This window comes from Lampetra fluviatilis, chromosome 26 (genome assembly GCF_964198595.1).
Source record: "Lampetra fluviatilis chromosome 26, kcLamFluv1.1, whole genome shotgun sequence".
Taxonomy (NCBI): domain Eukaryota; kingdom Metazoa; phylum Chordata; class Hyperoartia; order Petromyzontiformes; family Petromyzontidae; genus Lampetra; species Lampetra fluviatilis.
In genome coordinates this window covers 10132445-10155378 of record NC_136300.1, presented here as the reverse complement: position 1 = coordinate 10155378, position 22934 = coordinate 10132445, and the positions used below count along the sequence as shown (strand labels likewise).

The following is a 22934-nucleotide window of genomic DNA, read 5'->3' as shown; positions in this document are numbered from 1 at the left end:
GGTCCAAATTTGCCAGACTCGTACATTTCTCTGGAAATTACTGAATTGGGACTATACACGGGGTCTATCATCGCCTGCTACTGGCAAACTAATGGTCCCTGGAGACTCATTCTGATCGAGTTCTCAACTGGGTAACCAAAATCAACCTGAGACTTGTCAATCACTCTGCAGGACCCAGGTAGGTGTCAGTCAACATCGGTCACCACTGAGGGCCCTGCGTTCTAAAGCCGGTATAGATGCGCAGGATGATGCAGAGGTCTTGGAACTTCCAATGAATTGACCCATAACACATTCCTGCGGAGGGAGCTGGTAGGAACGTTGGGTTGCTCGGTCAATGGCCAGGGTCAACGGCGGCGTGGTGTATTCCGCAAATATGCCCGACTGTGAGGGCGGGCACAAGCCGGCGTGAGTAGGTTAAACGTTGAATTTTATAAGGGCACCACGGGGTGACCAGCCCCTCCCCACCTAGCCCCACCCCTCCCACCCAGCCCCACCCTCCCCTCTCTACCCAGCCCCACCCCTCCCATTTTTGGATGCACGACGGACGGACACAATAATCCCCTGTGGGCTGGTGGAACCAGGTGGTTCCTACCAGTATAACGTTTTTCCTTTGCATACTCGTTTTTGTTTTAAATAAACCTTCCCTTAAAAGAAAGATTACGTTTCAGAGAATTAAATGGGGAAGTCGTAAGATATTGGACCACCATGTAGAGTACATCCCTTTTGGATGGGTGGAGGTCAATTGTCCAGACTGAACCATACTGGTCACTCCGGGTTCATGGAAGGGAGCATCGTAAGTAGAGCACAAACAATGGATTTCGCTGGTCTCATGAAAAAAATTGCATTGACTCATTTAGATTTTATTGCATTCGATTCACCGATACATACAGTAATTAGAAATGCAAAATATATATTTACATACGATTAATACGAGTCTATAGGGGCAGACTATCAATTCCACTGAATCGTACATTAACTATTTCGCCGAATGTCAAGGCAAGAGGAATCGAATTTTATATGAACGTAGATTCCGATTCCAGATCGATTATCGAACCATCGAGTGATCGTTAACAATGACATTGCTGTACTCTGAGCAGCTATCGATTCCACTTAAGGAACAATAGTACAACCATCGATTACAGAATCATGAATGGAAATCGAAATAGGCTGCGAAGGCGTGAATCGATATATGTCAACATTTTTTTTCTCGAGTTTTTTTGTTCTACTGCAAATTGCGATGGGCACTGTCAGTTATTCTAACATATCTTAGTGTTGTTAGAATGTAGTTTGTAATCTGCAACGCGGTCGGAACAAAGAAATTCAATTTTCATTTCCGGCGCATGCGCGCAATTTTTCCGCCGGAAACGCGACGTACAGTGCGCGCGCGCCGGTACAGTAGAGAGTGGTAAACACGGAGAGGGGCACGCGCGCTGGGAGACGCGGAGACTTGGTAGGCGACGGTGGTGGAGGTGGTGGTGGTGGAGGTGGTGGCGGCGGTGGTGGTGGTGGAGACGGCGGTGGTGGTGGAGACGGCGGTGGTGGTGGAGACGGCGGTGGTGGTGGTGGTGACGGTGGTGGTGGTGGTGGTGACGGTGGTGGTGGTGACGGCAGTGGAGACGGCGGTGGTGGTGGAGGTGGTGGTGGAGACGGCGGTGGTGGAGACGGCGGTGGTCATAGTGATGGTGGTAGCGGTGGGAATGTGATTGTGGTGGCAATTGGTGGTCTAAACTGCGGTGGTGGTTGTGGTGGAGACGGTGGTGGTGGTGGCGGTGGTGGAGACGGTGGTGGTAGCGGTGGCAATTGGTGGTCTTAAATCGGCGACGACGATGGTGATGAAAATTGGTGGTCATAGTGATGGTGGTGGCGGTGGGAATGTGATTGTGGTGGCAATAGGTGGTCTAAACAGCGGTGGTGGTGGTGATGGTGATGGTGATAGCGATGGTGATGGCAATTGATGGTTATGATGATGGGAATTGATGGCCATGATGATGGTGGTAGCCGTGGGAATTTGGTTGTGGTGGTGGCGATTCGTGGTCTTAACAGCGGCGGTGGTGGTGATGATAATAATAATAGTGGCGATGGTGATGGCAATTGATGATCACGATGATGGTGATAGCGGTGGGAATGTGGTTGTGGAAGTTATGGCAAACGTAGTGGTGCTAATATCAATTGTTGGTCATGATGGTGGCGGAGATGTGTTGATTATAACGGTGATGGTTGCAGTAGTGAAGGTAATGATGGTGATAGCAATTGTTGATCATAATGACGGTGGCGATAGTGGTGGGTAATAATCTACGTTGAACTTTCACACACCGTACGTAGCCTACCGCACGAATCGGAGGTGCGGGGGAATGACAACAAACTACTTGACAGCCCTTTGATTGGTGGAAAACCCACCAGCGTCGCGATCGCTGCCCACCACTGACATTAACATTGGCTACGCCCATTTTAAACCTTTATAAACGGTTTGCTTTTAGAAGCTAACCCCCTCTTCCTGATGACGAACGCGTGTGTTGCGATCAAAACGTCGTCGTTTTTTGTTATTTTATTTGAACCTATCTACGTGACTTTACCGAAAGAATACAATTTTTTGTTATAAAGAAAATCGTTTGCAATCCAAATTTCAAAGTGCATAGCTCAATCTTAATTTTAGAACTTTAGTGACTGCAGGAATTATTATTTGGTTCTTTCGGTTAAGTCACGTCTAAAGATAAAATAATAAATTAAATTAAATAATAGAATACGACGTTTCGATTGCAACACAAGCAATCATCATCAGGTATAATTAAATAGCGACATAAAATCTAACCAGAAAACTATAGACAGACATTAGCAGACAGATATTACCAAGATACATAGCGAGAGCAACACAGGTAACAGAGAGGGGTGATCGTCTCTGTGGGGTGGCCTTAAATAGACAGAGGGGGGGGGTTAGAGAAAAAATTACCATATCAATTGGTGCTCCAAGAACGGTTACACGGCAAGCAAGCCTGAAAATCAGGAGAAAGACACACTAAAATTAAATAACCTAGTAAAATATCGAAATATAATGTAATACAACACAGAGGGTTGGTCAACACACAATTAACGCATAGCCTGGTTGATTACGTATTTCAAAGATTGCTAAGTTAGAATTTGAGTGTGAACATTCTAAAGAGGACACAGGCAGAGAAAACAAGTCGCCACCCCACAGAGACGATCACCCCTCTCTGTTACCTGTGTTGCTCTCGCTATGTATCTTGGTAATATCTGTCTGCTAATATGTCTGTCTATAGTTTTCTGGTTAGATTTTATGTCGCTATTTTATTATACCTGATGATGATTGCTTGTGTTGCAATCGAAACGTCGTATTCTATTATTTAATTTAATTTATTATTTTATCTTTAGACGTGACTTAACCGAAAGAACCAAATAATAATTCCTGCAGTCACGAAAGTTCTAAAATTAAGATTGAACCACTTCTACGGGAAAGTTTTAAGCTTATCTTTTTTCTCTCTCTCTGGCGACTTGTTTTCTCTGCCTGTGTCCTCTTTAGAATGTTCACACTCAAATTCTAACTTAGCAATCTTTGAAATACGTAATCAACCAGGCTATGCGTTAATTGTGTGTTGACCGACCCTCTGTGTTGTATTACATTACATTTCGATATTTTACTAGGTTATTTAATTTTAGTGTGTCTTTCTCCTGATTTTCAGGCTTGCTTGCCGTGTAATCGTTCTTGGAGCACCAATTGATATGCTAATTTTTTTATCTAACCCCCCTCCCTCTCTCTGCCTCCGCCCCCCCCCCCCCCTCTGTCTATTTAAGGCCACCCCACAGAGACGATCACCCCTCTCTGTTACCTGTGTTGCTCTCGCTATGTATCTTGGTAATATCTGTCTGCTAATATGTCTGTCTATAGTTTTCTGGTTAGATTTTATGTCGCTATTTCATTATACCTGATGATGATTGCTTGTGTTGCAATCGAAACGTCGTATTCTATTATTTAATTTAATTTATTATTTTATCTTTAGACGTGACTTAACCGAAAGAACCAAATAATAATTCCTGCAGTCACGAAAGTTCTAAAATTAAGATTGAACCACTTCTACGGGGAAGTTTTAAGATTATCTTTTTTCTCTCTCTCTGGCGACTTGTTTTCTCTGCCTGTGTCCTCTTTAGAATGTTCACACTCAAATTCTAACTTAGCAATCTTTGAAATACGTAATCAACCAGGCTATGCGTTAATTGTGTGTTGACCGACCCTCTGTGTTGTATTACATTACATTTCGATATTTTACTAGGTTATTTAATTTTAGTGTGTCTTTCTCCTGATTTTCAGGCTTGCTTGCCGTGTAATCGTTCTTGGAGCACCAATTGATATGCTAATTTTTTCTCTAACGCCCCTCCCTCTCTCTGCCTCCGCCCCCCTCTGTCTATTTAAGGCCACCCCACAGAGACGATCATCCCTCTCTGTTACCTGTGTTGCTCTCGCTATGTATCTTGCTAATATCTGTCTGCTAATATGTCTGTCTATAGTTTTCTGGTTAGATTTTATGTCGCTATTTCATTATACCTGATGATTGCTTGTGTTGCAATCGAAACGTCGTATTCTATTATTTAATTTAATTAATTATTTTATCTTTAGACGTGACTTAACCGAAAGAACCAAATAATAATTCCTGCAGTCACGAAAGTTCTAAAATTAAGATTGAACCACTTCTACGGGGAAGTTTTAAGCTTATCTTTTTTCTCTCTCTCTGGCGACTTGTTTTCTCTGCCTGTGTCCTCTTTAGAATGTTCACACTCAAATTCTAACTTAGCAATCTTTGAAATACGTAATCAACCAGGCTATGCGTTAATTGTGTGTTGACCGACCCTCTGTGTTGTATTACATTACATTTCGATATTTTACTAGGTTATTTAATTTTAGTGTGTCTTTCTCCTGATTTTCAGGCTTGCTTGCCGTGTAATCGTTCTTGGAGCACCAATTGATATGCTAATTTTTTCTCTAACGCCCCTCCCTCTCTCTGCCTCCGCCCCCCTCTGTCTATTTAAGGCCACCCCACAGAGACGATCATCCCTCTCTGTTACCTGTGTTGCTCTCGCTATGTATCTTGCTAATATCTGTCTGCTAATATGTCTGTCTATAGTTTTCTGGTTAGATTTTATGTCGCTATTTCATTATACCTGATGATTGCTTGTGTTGCAATCGAAACGTCGTATTCTATTATTTAAATTAATTAATTATTTTATCTTTAGACGTGACTTAACCGAAAGAACCAAATAATAATTCCTGCAGTCACGAAAGTTCTAAAATTAAGATTGAACCACTTCTACGGGGAAGTTTTAAGCTTATCTTTTTTCTCTCTCTCTGGCGACTTGTTTTCTCTGCCTGTGTCCTCTTTAGAATGTTCACACTCAAATTCTAACTTAGCAATCTTTGAAATACGTAATCAACCAGGCTATGCGTTAATTGTGTGTTGACCGACCCTCTGTGTTGTATTACATTACATTTCGATATTTTACTAGGTTATTTAATTTTAGTGTGTCTTTCTCCTGATTTTCAGGCTTGCTTGCCGTGTAATCGTTCTTGGAGCACCAATTGATATGCTAATTTTTTCTCTAACGCCCCTCCCTCTCTCTGCCTCCGCCCCCCTCTGTCTATTTAAGGCCACCCCACAGAGACGATCATCCCTCTCTGTTACCTGTGTTGCTCTCGCTATGTATCTTGCTAATATCTGTCTGCTAATATGTCTGTCTATAGTTTTCTGGTTAGATTTTATGTCGCTATTTCATTATACCTGATGATTGCTTGTGTTGCAATCGAAACGTCGTATTCTATTATTTAAATTAATTAATTATTTTATCTTTAGACGTGACTTAACCGAAAGAACCAAATAATAATGCATAGCTCAAGTGAATTTCTAATATTGGAACGAAGAACGTTCCGGAAAGACGGCCGCAGAAGCGCATCTGAAAGCGCGCGATACAGTGACAGTGTTTGCTCGATGGCTAGCCAAAAGCCGCTGCGAGGATGACCGGAGTTAGCGTGATGGTTTATGCTCTTTGACGAGCTCAGCAAGGTATTGTGGTTCATTTGTGGCAAGCATTTTGTGTATGATTGCGACCTTTTAATGTATTCGTTCGGCAACCAGCTCCGCAAGCACCGGACCGACATGGTCAGATCTTGCAGTACCCGTCACAACACGTTCCAAAGCATTTTGTACACTCTGCACCCTGGTAATGTTTTTGCCAGACGTCCTGTAAAGTAGTGAGTTGCAATAATCGAACCTTGTCGATACTATGCTAGACGTCACTGTGTTGGCTATGTCACGACTCAATAGTGGTCGGATGTGTGGTAGAGCCCTGATATGAAAATTGCAGGACCTGATTATATTTTGCACGTGGTGATCAAACCACATATACTGGTCGAGTATGGTGCCGAGTCTTTTTAAATTAGTAGAATGCTTCGTCTGAGACCGGCTCACCCGATCCGAAAATTTTCGCCTGAGTGCCAACCACTAAGGATGTGGTGATTATAGTTTTTTCGTGGTGATGGTGGTCATAGTGGTGATGGAAATTGACGGTGATGATATTGGTGGTAAAAATTTGCGTTGGCAATGACGGTGGTGGTAATGATGCTGCTAAAAATAACGGTGCTGGTGGTGATTTTTGTTTTGCTCATAGTGGTGCTGATGTTGGCGGCTGTGATAGTGATGGTTGTAGTGGTGGTGACTATGGGGATGATGGTATTATGGTGATGATGTGGTCATGGTGGTGGTTATCATGGTGTTGATATAATGGTGGTGATGTGATGATCACAATGGTGGTAACGGTGATATTGATAGTGATGCTGGTGATTGTTGGGATGCCTGTGGTGATGTTGGCAATTGTTGTGGTGCGAACGGTGATGGTGTTACGGTATATAATTGCTGTGCTATTAATTGGAGAGGAGGTGGGCTCCGATGGATTGATGGCTAGGCATCTCTGTAAAATATTTTATGAAATTTAGATTTAAAGCTTTCGTGACTGCAGGGATTCATCTTCTTGGTTCTTTTGGTAAAGTCACGTAGAATGTAAATAATAAAATAATAATAAAACATAATAAAATAATTCTCACGACGTTTCGGCCACAATGCAAGCAGCCGTCCTCAGGTGAAGAACAGGTCTGTCGAGAAGACAGAGTCTGAAATATTTTATGAGTTTAATCCCTGCCTGTGTGTGTCAGCAGCATCATGTCGGACACGTGGAGCAGCATCCAGGCTCATAAGAAGCAGCTGAGCAGCCTGCGGGAGAGACTCCAGAGGAGATGGAAGGACCCAGCTCAGCTTGGCCTTGGTGATTCCGCACAATGGATTATATTGGACCACTCTCTTCCCGTAATCGGACTACTCTGGTCCCCAAACAGAATACAATAGCATAGATAGGGAATATTTCCCTGACTGAGAGCTGTAAAGGACTTTCAATTATCTTTGGCAGCCACATGTTTATACACATTACATTCACTTCTGTCACTGCAAGACGCCCTTGCAGAGGTAGGAGAGAGGTTGGCAGGGGGCAGGTCCATAGAGGATTTTGCAGATGGTGCAAGCAGTCTTGGAATTGATCTGGGGTTGATAGCCAATGAAGGCATCAGACTATTGGGGTGACGTCTTGTTTAGGGGTGTGATTGAGAAATCTGACAGGTGTGGGGTAGTAAGCAATGCTGAAAAACTCTTTTTTTAAAGATCATTCAGGCAATTAATCCATTTGATAAAAAAAAAAAATTTTTTAGGTGAATAAACTTTTTAAGATACCCTATATTGCAAGCATTTTCCAAACCTAATTGGTTCTCTGCGGTGGCCGCCAGACCCAGAGGTGACCGGCGGGGTGGTTGGGCCTGCGGCACGCAGCGAGAGCCCTACAGGCCACTCGCCGTCGAGCTCCCTCCCCGAGCCCTCTCTCCGGCGGGGGGCAGTGGGGGTGGTCGAGGTGACAGCCCCGGTGCTGGAGGTGAGGGTGGACCCGCGGCTCGAGAGCCGGCTTCTCGCGTACCTCTCCGACCTCGCCCTGCCACTGCCCGTTGACTCGGCTGCCATCCAGACTGCCATCTCACAGGTGATGATGCACAGTGGCCACTGAGTGCACGGTGGCATGTGATGGGGATGTTAAGACGGCTGTGTAGAGCTCTCGAGAAGTGTTTTTAACCCTTTCCAGCTAAGGTTGATTGTATTGATGCCTTAGCTCTGTCCATCTGTATCGGAGGGTGTCACAAGAACCTTCGTAAATATAATCCAATATAAATGCATTTTCGGCATAAACTTGTTTATTAGGGACGTACCCTACATAAAACCGGCCAACTTGATCAATGGGTTTTCCAAACCTTGGTGGCATAATAATTTTCAGCCAAGATGAGGACATCAAACACCATGTACACCACTCACCCCCCGGCCCCCCCCACCAAGACTTAATTATGCTCGACGTGACATTTCACACTTCCGTTTTTCGTGCAGAACCGTGTGTTCGTTTTGTGCGATGTACAATAATCTGTTTGACTTGCATGCGCGCGCGTGTGTGTGTCTGCGCAAATGTCGTGCGTGTACACGCGCAGTCCGAATGCCTCGTAACGCGGGCGTCCGTCGAGAGCTTGCTGCACAAGTTCGCAGCGCAGGAGCTGATCGCGGTGAGTGCCGGCTTCCTGCCGGACGGCGGGCCATGCGTGCTCGTCACAGACGCCGAGCACTCAAAGCTGTCCGCAATGCTGGGGGCAGCCACCACTTCTGGGTCAGGTGAGTAACCGGAGTTTATCGTTGGGTTCTGTGGTGACTCGCCGGTCAGAGCGCGAAACTGGCAGTAAAACTGATTTTCCTTTTTTCAGAACTGTCATTTTGGAAAAATCTATCGTGATGACTTTTTTGTGCAGTTATTTGTTCAGCTGAGACCATCAATTGATTAGATTTAAGAGACCTGCTTAAATCATGAATGGCTAAAATCTGGATTAAAAAAACCCAGGATCTCGGCAGTGCGGGAAAAAATAATCAATTCTTGAATTGAATCACCGCCTCGAATTGTGACAAGTATCAAATAACCAAGGGTCACGTCCTTGCCGTGCAGTACCAGGTGTGACAGCGGACCCAGGTGGATCTGGTGGGGTCGGCAAGGGCGACCTGGGGCAGGATGGGGGCAGCTCGATTCCACTGGTGCCCAGTTCCAGCGCCAACAAGCGGAAGGCTGAGGCCAGCGAGGGAGCACCTCCCGACAAGATGAATAAGAAAACGCAGCTCTCATCCACCTCCACATCATCCACAAGCAATGAGGTGACAGCGTCATCGTTGGCTGCATTCTCACGCTGACTCAAGACAATAACGAGTGCATGTGCAGTCCTTTTTTTTCAGTCCATGGAGATTATTTGATTGTCATTTACCATGTTGTTAAGTGTTGGTTGGTGAAGGTAGGGAGCATAGACATACAGTACAACAATAGATGGAGCTGAACTGCCCACAGCCTATACCAACCTTCATTATGGCTGCCAATACAAGCACTCTCCAGGATCAATCCTCCTTATCTTGAGGTCTGAAGCGATCTGGCGTTTTGTGGTGGATTGTATTAACAAAGCGAAAATCCACTGCGGAGATTAAGCGATGAGCTGGGCTCATGTGCTGGTGCTGGGTGGGTTGTTGGATCGTGGGACTGTGAAGGATGGCGACGAGTTGGGGATGACGTCACCTAGCAGTTTGGTTGACCGTGGCTGATGATGATCAGATGAGGATGTGGGTGCGTTGTGGTGATGTGGGCAACTGCCGGTTCTCCAGTTGGACCAGGAGATCATGAGCCTGCTGTCGCAGCAGTCGACGCGTGAGCAGGAGAGCAAGAAGGTGTCGGCCGAGATACTGCAGCTGCTCACGGCAAGCACGGCCAAGGAACAGTCGATTCTCGAGAAGTTCCGCTCACGAGGGGGAGCACAGGTACGCGCACACGCGCACGCGCACAGGCACATGCGCACAACAACAACCGCCATTCGCCACTAAGTGGCGGTGACGTCACCACGACGCTTGTGCCAGGCCACGTGAAGTGTCGAACGCCCGCTGGCAGGAGGTCACGGGGCAGACCCAGGTGCCACGGGTCGACTGACCGAGATGACCGAGATGACTGGCTGATCCACCACCTGTGCCCCCTACTGTGCCAACTTGCTGTGCTTTAGCCACCCGGCGCTCCGCTCGTTGTTGTGAGCGTCGCTCCTCCGCCCTCCGTTGTTGTTGGAGGGCGACTGCCTCCAACTGCCCAGTAGCGTCCTTCACGAGCCTCCTCCACTGAGGCCAATCTTGACACCGCTGGTACCAGTCATCGGCAAGTCCACTCAGCTCCACGTCCTCCTGTAGCACATCACTCCATCTCTTCTCTAGCCCGTGCCGCGCCCGTTTAGCCCCCTCGATCCGGCCGAACAAAAGCTGTTTAGGCATGCGGTGGCTGGGCATGCGGGCTACATGACCCAGCCAACGCAGCCTTGCCTGCCGGAGGAGCTCACTGATGGGACTTTGCCCAGATCTTTCAAGGACTTGTGAGCTCCTCACACAATCCAGCCTGGTTAAACCCAGGATGGATCGTAGGCAGGCCAGCCTAAATGTTTCCAACCGGCGAAGATGCTCCACTAGGGGGGTCCACGTTTCGCAAGCGTAGAGAAGGGAGGGAATGACCGTGGCCGAGAAGACCTGAAGCTTCGTGCGGAGCGACAGACCAGGTAGCTTCCACACAGCGTTACGCAACCGATGAAAAGATATTGCCGCTCGACTGATTCGGAGTGAGACCTCTGCTGATAAACTGGAGCCGGTCATAAGCACACTGCCCAGGTATGGGAAACTCTCCACTCTCTCCACAACTGCCCCATCACCGATTGGGAGTTGTGGGGGTGGAGTGCCCGATGGTACAAAATACCCAGGCAGGTGCTTAGTTTTGGTGGGGCTGATGGTAAGGCCCCACCTCTTAGTGGCACGCTCCAGTCTCAGCAGCAGCGTCTCCAACTCCTCTTCTGAATGAGCAGCTATTACCAAATCATCGGCATACATAACGTGGTTGACCAATAGGGAGCCATCCCTTGATCGCACCCGGGCGTCGATCAGCCTCCCATTATATCTGTACCAAATGGTAATTCCCCCGGTACAGCTATTGAAGGCTTCACGAACTACGCAGTCGAAATAGATGTTAAATAATGTGGGAGCCAGAGGACATCCCTGTCGCACCCCAAGGTGTACAGGGAACGGCTCCGACTCCCGGCCACGTTGTTTTACCCGGGCCCGCTCACCATCATGAAGGTCCTTAATGATCGTGAGCAGAGGGTCAGGGACTCCGAAAGCACGAAGAACAACCCAGAGCCCAGTCCTACTGATGGTATCATAGGCCTTGACCAGGTCAATAAAGCAGAGATGTAGGTCTTTTTGGAATTCCCTACACCTCTGCTGTAGCAGACGGACAGAAAATATGGCATCTGTGCAGGACCGCCCTTTCCTGAAACCGCATTGGGGCTCCGCAAGCCTCTCCTCAGCGTGCCTAGCAAGGCGATGTTGAATAATCCTTGCCAGGACCTTACCCGGCACACTGAGGAGTGAGATGCCCCTGTAGTTGTTACAGTCGGTACGGTCCCCCTTCTTAAAGAGGGGGACCACCAGGGCATCCTTCCAGTCCTGTGGAACCCGTCCAGTGGTCCAGACTGTTGTTATGATGTCATATAGGGCAGTCTGTGCACAAACGCCACCCTCCCTCAGCATTTCGCTTGGGAGATCATCTCTGCCCGGTGCCTTCCCTGGTCTCAGACTCCGGATCGCCCTCAGTACTTCCTCAACAGCTGGTACCTCAGCCAGCCACTCACAGGGGGTGACCTCTTCCAATATTTGAGGCACCGCAGCCTCAGCAGGGTTATCCCCACTTTGTGCCATGATGTTTTCCTGGCTGAGAGATTTTCCCTCCCCCAGGACCTCACAGAAATGCTCAGCAAATCTGCAAACCTGTTCCTGGGGGTCGGAGATTGGATCACCGTTTTTTCCTCTAATGATGGTAATAGGTGTGGCGCTGCAGGTTACTTTTTTGATGGAGTTAAATAGTGATTTGTGATCGCGGGCCACTGAGGCAGACTCCATCTCCTCAGCAACCCGCGACCACCACCCATCCTTACAGCGCCTTACGGCTCTCCGAACCTCCGAGCGAAGGCTGCGGTAAACCTCCTCATTCTCTGATGTGGGATGCTGTAGGCGATGAGAGTGGGCCTGTCGCTTTTTCTCAATTAACCTGAACACCTCCTCCGTCAGCCAGGGTTTCTGGGGAGGTCTGGACCGCGTACCCAAAGCAGCCATTGCAGCTGCATGAGTCACAGTCTTAAACCTCGCCCATTTACCCTCGACATCAGGTGGAGTGGGGGACGATGCCAACCCCAGCTGCAAGCAATGATGAAATTCTCGCTTGCAACTTTCATCAGCTAGCTGAGACCAGGCCACTTTTGGTTGGAATGGGGTCCTGGGTGTACACCCACCACCGGAGTGGAAGAATGGCAGGCGCATCTTACAGATGACTAGTCGATGGTCAGAGGTCAGATCAGCTCCACGGTAGGTCCTGGTGTCAAGGACATGGGCTCGCATCCGCTGGTCCGTCACTATGTAGTCCAGCAGATGTTCTTGCTTGGACCCGGCATGTATCCATGATGTTGTGTGGATGCGTTGATGCCGGAAGAGCGTGTTGGTAATTACAAGCCCATGGGCTGCACAAAAATCTAGCAGCCTCCTACCGTTATTATTGAGCTGATCTGGCCCATGCCTTCCAATCACTCCAGACCAGGTGCCAGCATCATGACCAACTCGGGCATTGAAGTCACCCAACAAGATGACTCTGTCCCGAGTGGCCACTTTAGCCAGCACCTGTGACAGGAGGTCATAGAAAGCGTCTGACTCATCGGCTTTGCCTGCATCCCTCCACGGATGTTCGTCTTCGGTGGGGGCATAAGTAACCACGACCACCACTCCTCGCCTCTGGTTGATGGGAAGGCGAGCCCAAAGTATCCTGGGGCTTACAGCTTCCCACACCTCACCGCCACGCTCCCACGCCCCCTTCATTCTTTTGTTCAGAAGAAGAGCCACACCCTGTTGTTTGGCAGTCTCCTGCCCCGAGTAGAGGACTGTCCACCCCTCATGGTGGCAGGAGCCAGAACCGGTCCACCGGACCTCCTGAATGCCACAGAGATCCAGGCGGTACCGGTCCAGCTCCCGACAGAGGAGTGGCAGCCTCTCCTCCGCAGTGAGCGTTCGAACATTCCACGTGGCCATCCGCAATGGTTTTTCGTTGTTTCTGGAGGAGCCCCGAGGGTGAAAATTCAATCTCCTGGCTCCGCCAAATGGGGTTTGGCCAGGAGACGTCATAAAAGCCTGACCCCCCGGGGCCTCCGGCACAAGCTTATTAATTACAGGTTTATGTTTAATTCGTAGTTTAGTGGTGGTTAATTAAAGGTGGAGGGGTTACCAGCCCCTCGCACCCGTCCAGAGCCCCCGTTTAGCCACTGTGGTGGTCACAGACGCCATGAGGGGAGAGGCCAATGGGCATTGGCCCTCCCCCCACAGCACTGCCCACGACAGTGTTGCCCGTCCGGCACCGCGAGGAGGTAGGAGGCACACACGCACACGCGCACAGGCACACCATCACAGGTACGTGCACAGACACACACGCACAGGCACACGCGCACAGGCACACACGCACAGGCACACAGGCACACGCGCACAGGCACACGCGCACAGGCACACCATCACAGGTATGCGCACAGGCACACGCGCACAGGCACACGAGCACAGGCACACGCGCACAGGCACACGCGCACAGGCACACGCGCACAGGCACACGCGCACAGGCACACGCGCACAGGCACACACGCACACTCCCGTACTCTTCCCTGAGCCACATGCTCATTGCCCTATGCCTTCAGGCTTCATCCATTTTACATTCATCTTCATGGCCTGTCTTTAATATGTCGTTGTTAAGGCATCATGTTGACAGCTCTGGGCATGATATTTCTCCAACTGTGCCAGTTGTCAACCTCATTGATCAGCAGGTTGGGGTTTTAAGCTCTTTCCAAACTGTTGTGGTTCGAGTACCTCTCTAGGAACCCGACAACCTGCGTTTTATTCCAGGCCACAGTCCCCTTCAGTGGCCAGTTATATCTAAATCAATTGACTCGCCCTTAAATGAGGAGCTGGAGCAGTGTTTAAACACCATTAGCACTGGGGAGACAGACAACTGGACATGGTGCTGGCCATGCCACCCCCTGCGCACCCTGCTGTCCGTCATTGGTGCCTGCGAATAACACTTGCCCCAACCGTCTGGTAGAGGCTACATGGGTGATCTTTGTCTCTGTTCGTACATGCCGCCACGGTGCTGCAGGTTCGGGAATTCTGTGAGCATGGCACCAAGCAGGAGTGCATGGGTGCGTGCGGCTCCTCACGCCCGTGCCCCAAGCTGCACTTCCGCCGCATCATCCACAAGCACACGGACGAGTCGCTGGGCGACTGCTCCTTCCTTAATACGTGCTTCCACATGGACACCTGCAAGTACGTGCACTACGAGATCGATGGCGGTGGCTTGGCCGCCGGTGGTGGCATGGGGGGGCCAGGCCGGAGGGGCCGCATGGAGGAGGCGGCGGCGGCGGTGGCGGTGAACAGGCCGCGCGATGACACCACCGCGGGGAAACTGTTTCCCTCGCAGGTGAGCATTGCATGGACGTTGCATGCTAACATCACTGCACGATAGTACATGTCGCGTTTTCCTGTTTGTTTTGCTAACAACACTTGTGCCCACAGTCTATTGAGGCTGTTTGGGGGATCTTCATGTGCATGAGAGAACATGTATTATTTTACTGTTTTCTTGCTAACTACCAGCACTTACCACAACAGTCTATGTAGGCTTAATGGAGGAGCTTGTATTTGCATGCTTGAGTGTACATGTATGGGTTTCAATGTGCACTTGCTATGCCCTTGCCACTATAGTCTACAAGGCTATATCCGGCACGTACTCTGTCTTTGGTGTGCGTGCACATGTGTTTGCGCAGTGGATAAACTGCGACATACGCTTCCTGGACATGAGCATTCTGGGTAAGTTCTCGGTAGTGATGGCAGACCCCCCTTGGGACATCCATATGGAGCTGCCGTACGGCACACTCACGGACGACGAGATGCGCCGGCTCAACATCCCCGTGCTGCAGGACGATGGCTACATCTTCCTGTGGGTGACGGGCAGGTAATGGCCGCACAGCGAGTGTGGCCATCACTGTCCATCGCTGTGTTTGGCACGGCAGCGATAGATGGTGATGGATACTGCACAACACCATGCCAAGAAAAGATGCAAGCGATTAATCAATTAAAGGAGATTGTACACTCGTGATACTTATTTTTTACCCAACCTATCAGCCGCATGGCCTTCTGGGAGTGCACAGTTAAGCAGCATTGATTCGAGACAAACTCTTGACCAGTTTTGACATAGAACGTGTCATCAGCAGTCATGCTTGCTTGCTGACTGGATTGTTGACTCCGACTTTGCTGATGAGACACTTTGTCGAAACTGGTTCAAAGTTTGCCTGTCTTGAATCAATGTCTGTGTGGAAAGTGCATTTTGTAACAAAAAATCCTCGTCATTTAAAAAAAATGTTTTGTAGACGAATATGTGTTGGAGACATTTCCCGCTTATTTTGTTATTTATATTCTCCACAACTACATTAGATCGCAACCACCACCCTAAGACCTGACATGGTGCTCTGGGCCAGTTCGCTCAAGAAGGTCTTCATCATTGAGCTCACAGTACCCTGGAAGGACTCAGTAGATGAGGCTTATGAGCGAAAACATCTGCGCTATTCCGATCTAGCTGCCGAAGCACGGCATCATGGCTGGAACACAGAAGTCCGACCAGTGGAGGTGGGCTGCAGAGGTTTTGTGGCAACATCTACAACCAGACTGCTTAGAGACCTGGGAATTAAGGGCCAGAGCCAGCGTTCGGCAATCAGAGCTGTATCGGAGGCGGCAGAAGGCAGCAGTCAGTGGCTCTGGATGAAGAGGAAAGACCCCAGCTGGGCCCCAAAGTGAGAGGGCCAGGAGGTATGCAGTCAACAATGCTTGACTCGGGGAGGAGGACACCCCTGCCATGCATAGTCCCATGGGATGTTGGCTATCAACAACAAGGCAACTCCTATGACTAATTGGGAATGGGACGCGAGCGTAGGATTGATCACCCTGTCGCTGGCCGCCTTTGGGGAGGGTGTATAGTATGAAAGGCCGAAACACCCTAGGATCCAAAGGTTCACTACTGACGATGCGCTCCCCAAATTTCACCAGGCTCACTGTTCATGAACTCTTGGAAGTGCTTGTACAAAGGATAGTAACATCTCATCCTGTGTTCTTTGGAATCTGAATATTCAAATCCAATATAATTAATAGTATAAATAATAGATCTTTGAAGATAGTTGGATGGGCAACCACCATGATTGTAATAGGCAAGCAGGGCTACGTTATGGGCAGTAGAGGGCAGTGCAGCACAATACTTTATTGTACTCTACCATTTTTTTAAAATCTTTACTTCTATGCGTCCACATCTATATTCGCCACCTATTTAACAATACTTAAGCGTGGTGAAGTTTGTTCAAATAAACTACGACCTGCACAACGTGGGAGGGTGCCTCCTCCGGCAGTCGATTGGCAAAAGGGCTGCACATGTACAGTATGCCGTGCGTATGGCTGTGTGTGTACGCGCGGGCGCATTTCCGTGCCTATTTGCATTTCTGCGTGCCCGTGCGTGTGTGGTTGTGCCGCAGAGCCATGGAGTTGGGCAGGGAGTGCCTGAAGCTCTGGGGGTAAGTCGTTCCCAAGGTCTTCCAAGGAGCCCACATCACAACCACAAAACCTCAGGCCGCATCATATCGTATTTGTTATCGTACATCATACAGCTTCATGAGAACACTCATGCCTACACAGCTTGTGGCTAAGAAGCAGTAACCACAGCACAAAACACTTGCGGCTTAGACTACTGTCACACAAATGCGGGTGATACTGTCCTGGGCCCTAATCTTATAACCCTAATCTCAAAACCGTAACCTTAACTCCTGTTTCTAAACCCTAATGCCTAACCTTACACCTAACCTTACCCTAGAACTAAAGACGCCATGTGCGTTCATGTTTCATAATCGCAACAGGAAAGAAGCAGGAATTGGAAAGCTGTGTTCACAGGTCAGCGCAACCCAATGGCCCTTCATTTATATCCTATGAAAAAGGGACATTGCTCGAAATGTCACCTATTATATAGTTATTTTATGGCAGTGTTATTGACAAATGTGGTCAATTGTTGGATAAACATGTAAAGACAAAAATTCCAGAGAGTCGATTTCTTTCTCTACATCTGCGGGGACTGTAGTTGCAAAATGTTTACTGTCTGATGATAATTATTGTCGTGTGTGTATGTATGCAGCTATGAGCGAGTGGATGAGCTCATCTGGGTTAAGACAAATCAACTGCAGCGGATCATCCGTACAGGGCGGACGGGCCACTGGCTCAACCACGGCAAGGAGCATTGCCTGGTACCAGCGTCCAACCGGCATACATTTACGCATACGTAAAACAACAACAGCTGTTGTTGTTGTACATTACTTGGTGGCAAATTGCCACCGTATCGCTTGTGCCAGGATAATTGCACGTAGGGTCAATTGAAATTTCAAAGGCTAACTGGCAGGAGACCGTGCAACAAACCTAGGTGTGTTGGGTTAACTGACTGTTGACTGGCATCTGCGCCACCCGTGCAACTTGTATATATGTACAAACGCATGCACATGCATGTACGCATGCATACATACGTGGTTACACTCTCTTCCACATGAACACACGTGCAAACACACACACACACGTGCACACTTGCTTATGCACACCCGCTCGTACAACCACATACATCCACGCACAAACAATGGGAAATGCACGCTGTCTCACATGCATGCAAACACGTACATGTATTATGGGCACAATTTGGTATTCTTCTAGCCTATGTACACGAAACCAAGCTAGGGCACAGCATCAAGTTCAGTGTTCTCAGTTCCACATAAAGTATGGGCAGAGGGCAACGTGTTACCGGCTGCATCTGTCTGCATTTGTAGTTTAGACTTCTGGTGAAAACGTGTCTCGCGCACCATGCTACTGCATGCTGCAGCACGGAGTAGTGTGTAAATGACCCGAAATCACTCTGCATGTGTGAGCGCTCGCCTGGTTATGTAAGGGACATTGATGTTGATTGCATGTATGTCACTGTGCGCAGGTTGGTATGAAGGGGAACACGGAGGGCTTTAACCGGGGGCTGGATTGTGATGTTCTGGTCGCAGAGGCAAGTGTGTTGCATGCTTGTTTGTGTGTGTGCAAATGTGAGTGTAACAGCAGCTCATGGCACACTATTCCGCACCTCCAATTACTATGCAAAATGTATTCATGTGTGAGGTCCTATGTGTAATAGCGTGGCTAGTGGTCGCATAATGGTAATCTCACTGCACTACAAACTCGTTCATTTCAGTCCAATTCCCAGCCACAACTAACATCAGTGGAAAGTGGTTTCAAAACTTCTCCCTACGTCGACTCGGCCTTAATTGAGTACCTGGTGCAGTGTGTAAAGTTCACCAGAGGGGAGACAACAGTGGTCGGACATGTTTCAGGCCATACCACCTCCTTGTGAGCTGTGTCAGCCTTAAAATAGGTGCTCACTAAAAGCACTTACCCCAACAATCGATGCAGTGCTACATAGGCGATTTGTTATTCTTTCAACCGAGCCTGCAGCTATAGGCTGAGTGCGGCTTAGGAACAAATTATTATTCGTAATCGCATCGTAACCTCCTTCAAATGATGTTACTTTAATCAAGATAACATAGGACTAACTACTTACCCCAATATAATTTAAATAACACACTACTTAATTGCACACCTCACTAATCACACTTGTAACATTAACAAGACATAACTAAACACAACTTAATATACGCTCATAACTTACACAGGACTCGTCAAACATTACGTGCTCTTGAGGATAATTAAGAGATAATGACATTGCCCAGCGGTTGCGCGTTCTCCACTTGTTGCAGAGGTTCATAGTTCGAACCAGTGGTTGCCCTGGTTCTTACTGCGGGTGTAATAACCGTAATAATACTTTGACGCGCCATCTGCCCACAGTGGACATTAAACATGCCGTGACTTCGTTTGCGAGAGTAGACCATTGTGTCCTGGCACGGTGGTCCAAATTTGCAAAATTTGAAATTTACCTGCAAATTACTCAATTCCGATGACACAGCAATCAGTACCCCCCGACTGCGAAGGCCCGAGGATCGCAGAACATTTTCAATGCAGGAGATGAACTCTGGCAATCGCCTGATGATGATGGCTATGATTACCAGCGAAACGTCGCACCGTATCGTTATTGTCAAATATGGATTGCTCTTTAACATTAAAACACGTTTATGCCCATTTGACTACTCATCTCCGTAACTTCATCCTTTGGTTGCGGTCCATTACCATCCTCTGTTAGAAAGTTTTGGGTCAACATACCACTTTGCTTAAGCAATAAAAATGACCACGTTGACATAATAACTTTATTGGACTTTGTCAGGGGGAGGAGGCTGTATGGCACACATTGTACTTGCGCCACCTGACCCAAAAATGAATGATTCATCACTAGAGGGATCTTTAAAACTATTTTTTTTCTGGCTAGCACATTATCATATACACTTTAGAATGTATACTGCATCTAAATACACAACTTTTTAAAATGTTATTTTTATACTTATAAATTAAAACTGTGTTGCTATTTGAGTCGGCGAGAATGTAGATTATATCATTGTTTGACTGGTGCCGTTGTGCACCCACGCATGGTACAGGTTCGCTCCACGAGTCATAAGCCTGACGAGATTTACGGAATCATCGAACGCCTCTCCCCCGGAACTCGCAAGATCGAGCTGTTCGGGAGACCTCACAACATCCAGCCCAACTGGTAGGAGCTCACACACAAAGAGAAAAGTCCGTGAGCTAAAGCAGACATTGGCAGCACTAAAGTCTGTTCATCCCTTGTCTCCCCAGCAGTCATTGCAGGCCAAAAGTGGGCAGCTCAATTTGCTGTGTGTTATAGACGACAGTATTGTTGCATTAATTCTGTTTCAGGAGTCCAGCCAGATGCTTTCTTGTTTATACCACCATTGTTTATCACCACGGAACTAATCCTACTTTCCCCTCCTCTCCTGCTTTTTATCATGATCAGTCTTTGTGACCGCTGAAGCTCATTTCCTGCTCTTTCTGCTGTGGAATGTTCTGTTCTGCACTTCTTTTTTCCTGATCAGTTTAAGCTGCTTCATGGTCCATTTCTTTGTTGCCAGGGTTACGCTGGGTAACCAGCTGGACGGAATCCACCTGCTGGACCCCGAGGTGGTGGCTCGCTTCAAGAAGCGTTACCCTGACGGCATCATCACTAAAGCCAATTAACGCCAGCGAGATGAGTTCTGGGAAACAAGCATGGCGTGCGTGAGGACAGAGGGCATAGGGCGGAGGTTGGAGGTCATGCCCAGGGCTTAATTTTAGTCGGTTTTGTCTGAGTTGGTGACACAGAAAATATGAAAGCACCCGTCACACGACATTCAGTGTATCTCCGCTCATTATGGCCTTAGTCAACCAGCGACCCAGAGAATATTCAGTGCGAAATTAAGCCCTGTTTCTGACCCCTGACCTCACAATGAATCTCTTTACCCTGAAACAATGTTTTTATATAAAGAATATGCTTAAAATGTGAAGAGACTTCCTGTTGAGTTCTGGGATTTGTTAGTGGTGTACCGTGGATGGCTGTGGAGTGTGTGGGCGGCATGCCAGTGCACACTTATCCATTGTGGTAATGGGGTTGAGGGATCACAGAGATCAACAGGTGAAAATCTCATTGGGCTGCTAGCCAACAGTTTGCAGTACACAAAACGGTGCCAACCTGCAGATTTTCGAGTGCTTTCACGTGTAGGCTTTCTCCAGACACTGATTCCATCCATTGTGTAAGAGAAAAAAACAGTTATGGAATTGGACAAACATTCCAATCTAGGATCCTTCTGAAAAAGTCTTGAGACTTTTCTAAATAATAGATTGAATTACAAAACATCCTTAAGTAAAAACAATTACTTAGGTTTCCTTTTCAGAGGAGATTATCTCGGTAGCGTTTTAACGTGATTCATGAAATAACACGTTGACTAAACCATAATGTGTTGTATGACCGACTGCTTTTCATACAAAAATCTGCCACTGGCAAGAAAAGTCTGGACCAGATACAGCCCGCGACTTAATTTTGGACAGCCCTGTGGCCACGCGAGTCCTATCACTTCGGAAGAGCTCACCGCAAGCATCTTTGGCCGTTTTAATCGGGTACTGGATGGGAATATTTTCAACCTTGTGGGTGGTTTCTAATTTTAGCATGCAAGGTCACTTCTGTCACTGCAAGGACCTCGTGCAGTGACATCAGTTGGCGTGTGAATGTGTGATTGCCCACCAAAGTGATTTGAAAGTTCTCTGCCCCCCCCCCAGTAAGGAAAAGAACTGTGAGTTCAAACACCTGTCAAAGGTCAGTGTCTGTTGCGACTCATAAAACACTTTAGGCATGCAGATGCTGTTATGAGGTGGGAATTGTACGTGTTGTTTACGTTTAAAAAAAATAAAGTTATGTTTTTTTTTAAACCCTTCGTCTCGTGAAATGTAAACCCCACTTTGCATTCCGTTGTGAAGTGTAAGGAAGGAGGCATGATACAGTGGTCTTAGTCAAAGCCTCATGCCAGGGTTATGTGAGGTTTCCTGCTAACAGGAACCACAGACCTGCCACTGTTGATAAGGTGATGTTATAGAAAGACACCACTAAACAAACTGTTCTTTCATGTGTACCAAGGCTGTGAATAGAGGGCTGTCGGACAATTGTTTGAGCGTTGTCATCAATTCAGAAATGCAATGATTATGATTTATAAAGCGTCTAAATGCTACCGCGTCATAGGCAGATGAAACTGGTCTCGAGCCGAAACTTTGACAGGAAAGGAGTCTACAGCACAGATGTCTGGGGCAAGGGAGTTTCAGGCTGGGCACAGAGGATGACGAGTGGCCGCCCACTGAGCGAAGGTTAACTGGGTGATTAGACCGCAGTAATTGCTGCTCATGTGCGTGGGATGAGAGGAAGGAGGTAGATTGGGGTCAGTCCATCGAGGAAAAACAATACCTTTGATAATAAAATAAAACATGCTTTGACGTATTTTCGTCATTTGTGTGGCTGGCTGAGCCGTGACGGCAAGTCACGTGCAGGCACTTTATCATGCAAATTATTTAATTACAACCAAATTTGAAATTGACATGCGTCAAGTCATTCAGGGTTGCCACCTCTCCCACTGTAGACCAAATCTGGACATTTCTCAGCCTGAGTCGATCAAAGCGGTGCAAAATACCATTAATCAGGACAATATGGCATCAGGGATTGTTTATTCCTGTCACCTGAACACATTTCTAATTTCTCGACGGTGCAGTTCAAGCCCGGACAAGTGGCAACCCAAGTCAAGAGAATGTCTTCTTGCCAAGATGAGCCGTGAACAGATGGCCGTTTTCGCCTCTTGTTTAAGGCTGCTGCTGATGCTGCCACCACCACACCACCTTGAACTGCGTCATCATCACAACCTTCATCACTTGCTTCATGCAGCTTTGCATGGCCACCCAAAGTTACGGGCTCAACCTAAACGTTTGGCCTTGATACGATGCAAGTTTTTGGCGTAAACTGTAAGTGCATTCATGTTCTTCCAAAAATATTTGAGAAATATGTGGCACTACTTTGAGCATATTGAACGCAAGACAGAAGATAAAGTGGAAACACACGGTTGGAAATGTGCAGTGAACAACCCACGGGCTACTCTGCCCATGGATCGTGATGGCGATGACGACGAT

The 22934-nt window shown here is 47.7% G+C and overlaps 1 protein-coding gene across 3 annotated transcripts; it reads left to right on the top strand.

The window, feature by feature from the left end:
• Window positions 1-1367: 1367 nt before the first annotated feature.
• On the top strand, window positions 1368-21650 carry METTL3 (methyltransferase 3, N6-adenosine-methyltransferase complex catalytic subunit). Of its 3 annotated transcripts, none has more exons than XM_078868733.1 (13): window positions 1368-1450; window positions 7214-7320; window positions 7838-8079; window positions 8573-8750; window positions 9076-9278; window positions 9774-9926; window positions 14374-14694; window positions 15038-15225; window positions 16790-16828; window positions 17440-17548; window positions 18274-18339; window positions 19874-19986; window positions 20366-21650. In XM_078868733.1, the coding sequence occupies exons 2-13, from the start codon at window positions 7218-7220 to the stop codon at window positions 20469-20471; spliced, it is 1821 nt and encodes a 606-aa protein (XP_078724859.1). In that variant the 5' UTR covers window positions 1368-1450; window positions 7214-7217; the 3' UTR covers window positions 20472-21650. The 3 variants fall into 3 exon arrangements, with proteins under 3 accessions (XP_078724859.1, XP_078724857.1, XP_078724858.1); XM_078868731.1 differs by having other exon boundaries at window positions 7832-8079; window positions 20366-21649; XM_078868732.1 differs by having other exon boundaries at window positions 1410-1450; window positions 7211-7320; window positions 7832-8079.
• The last annotated feature ends 1284 nt before the right edge of the window (window positions 21651-22934 follow it).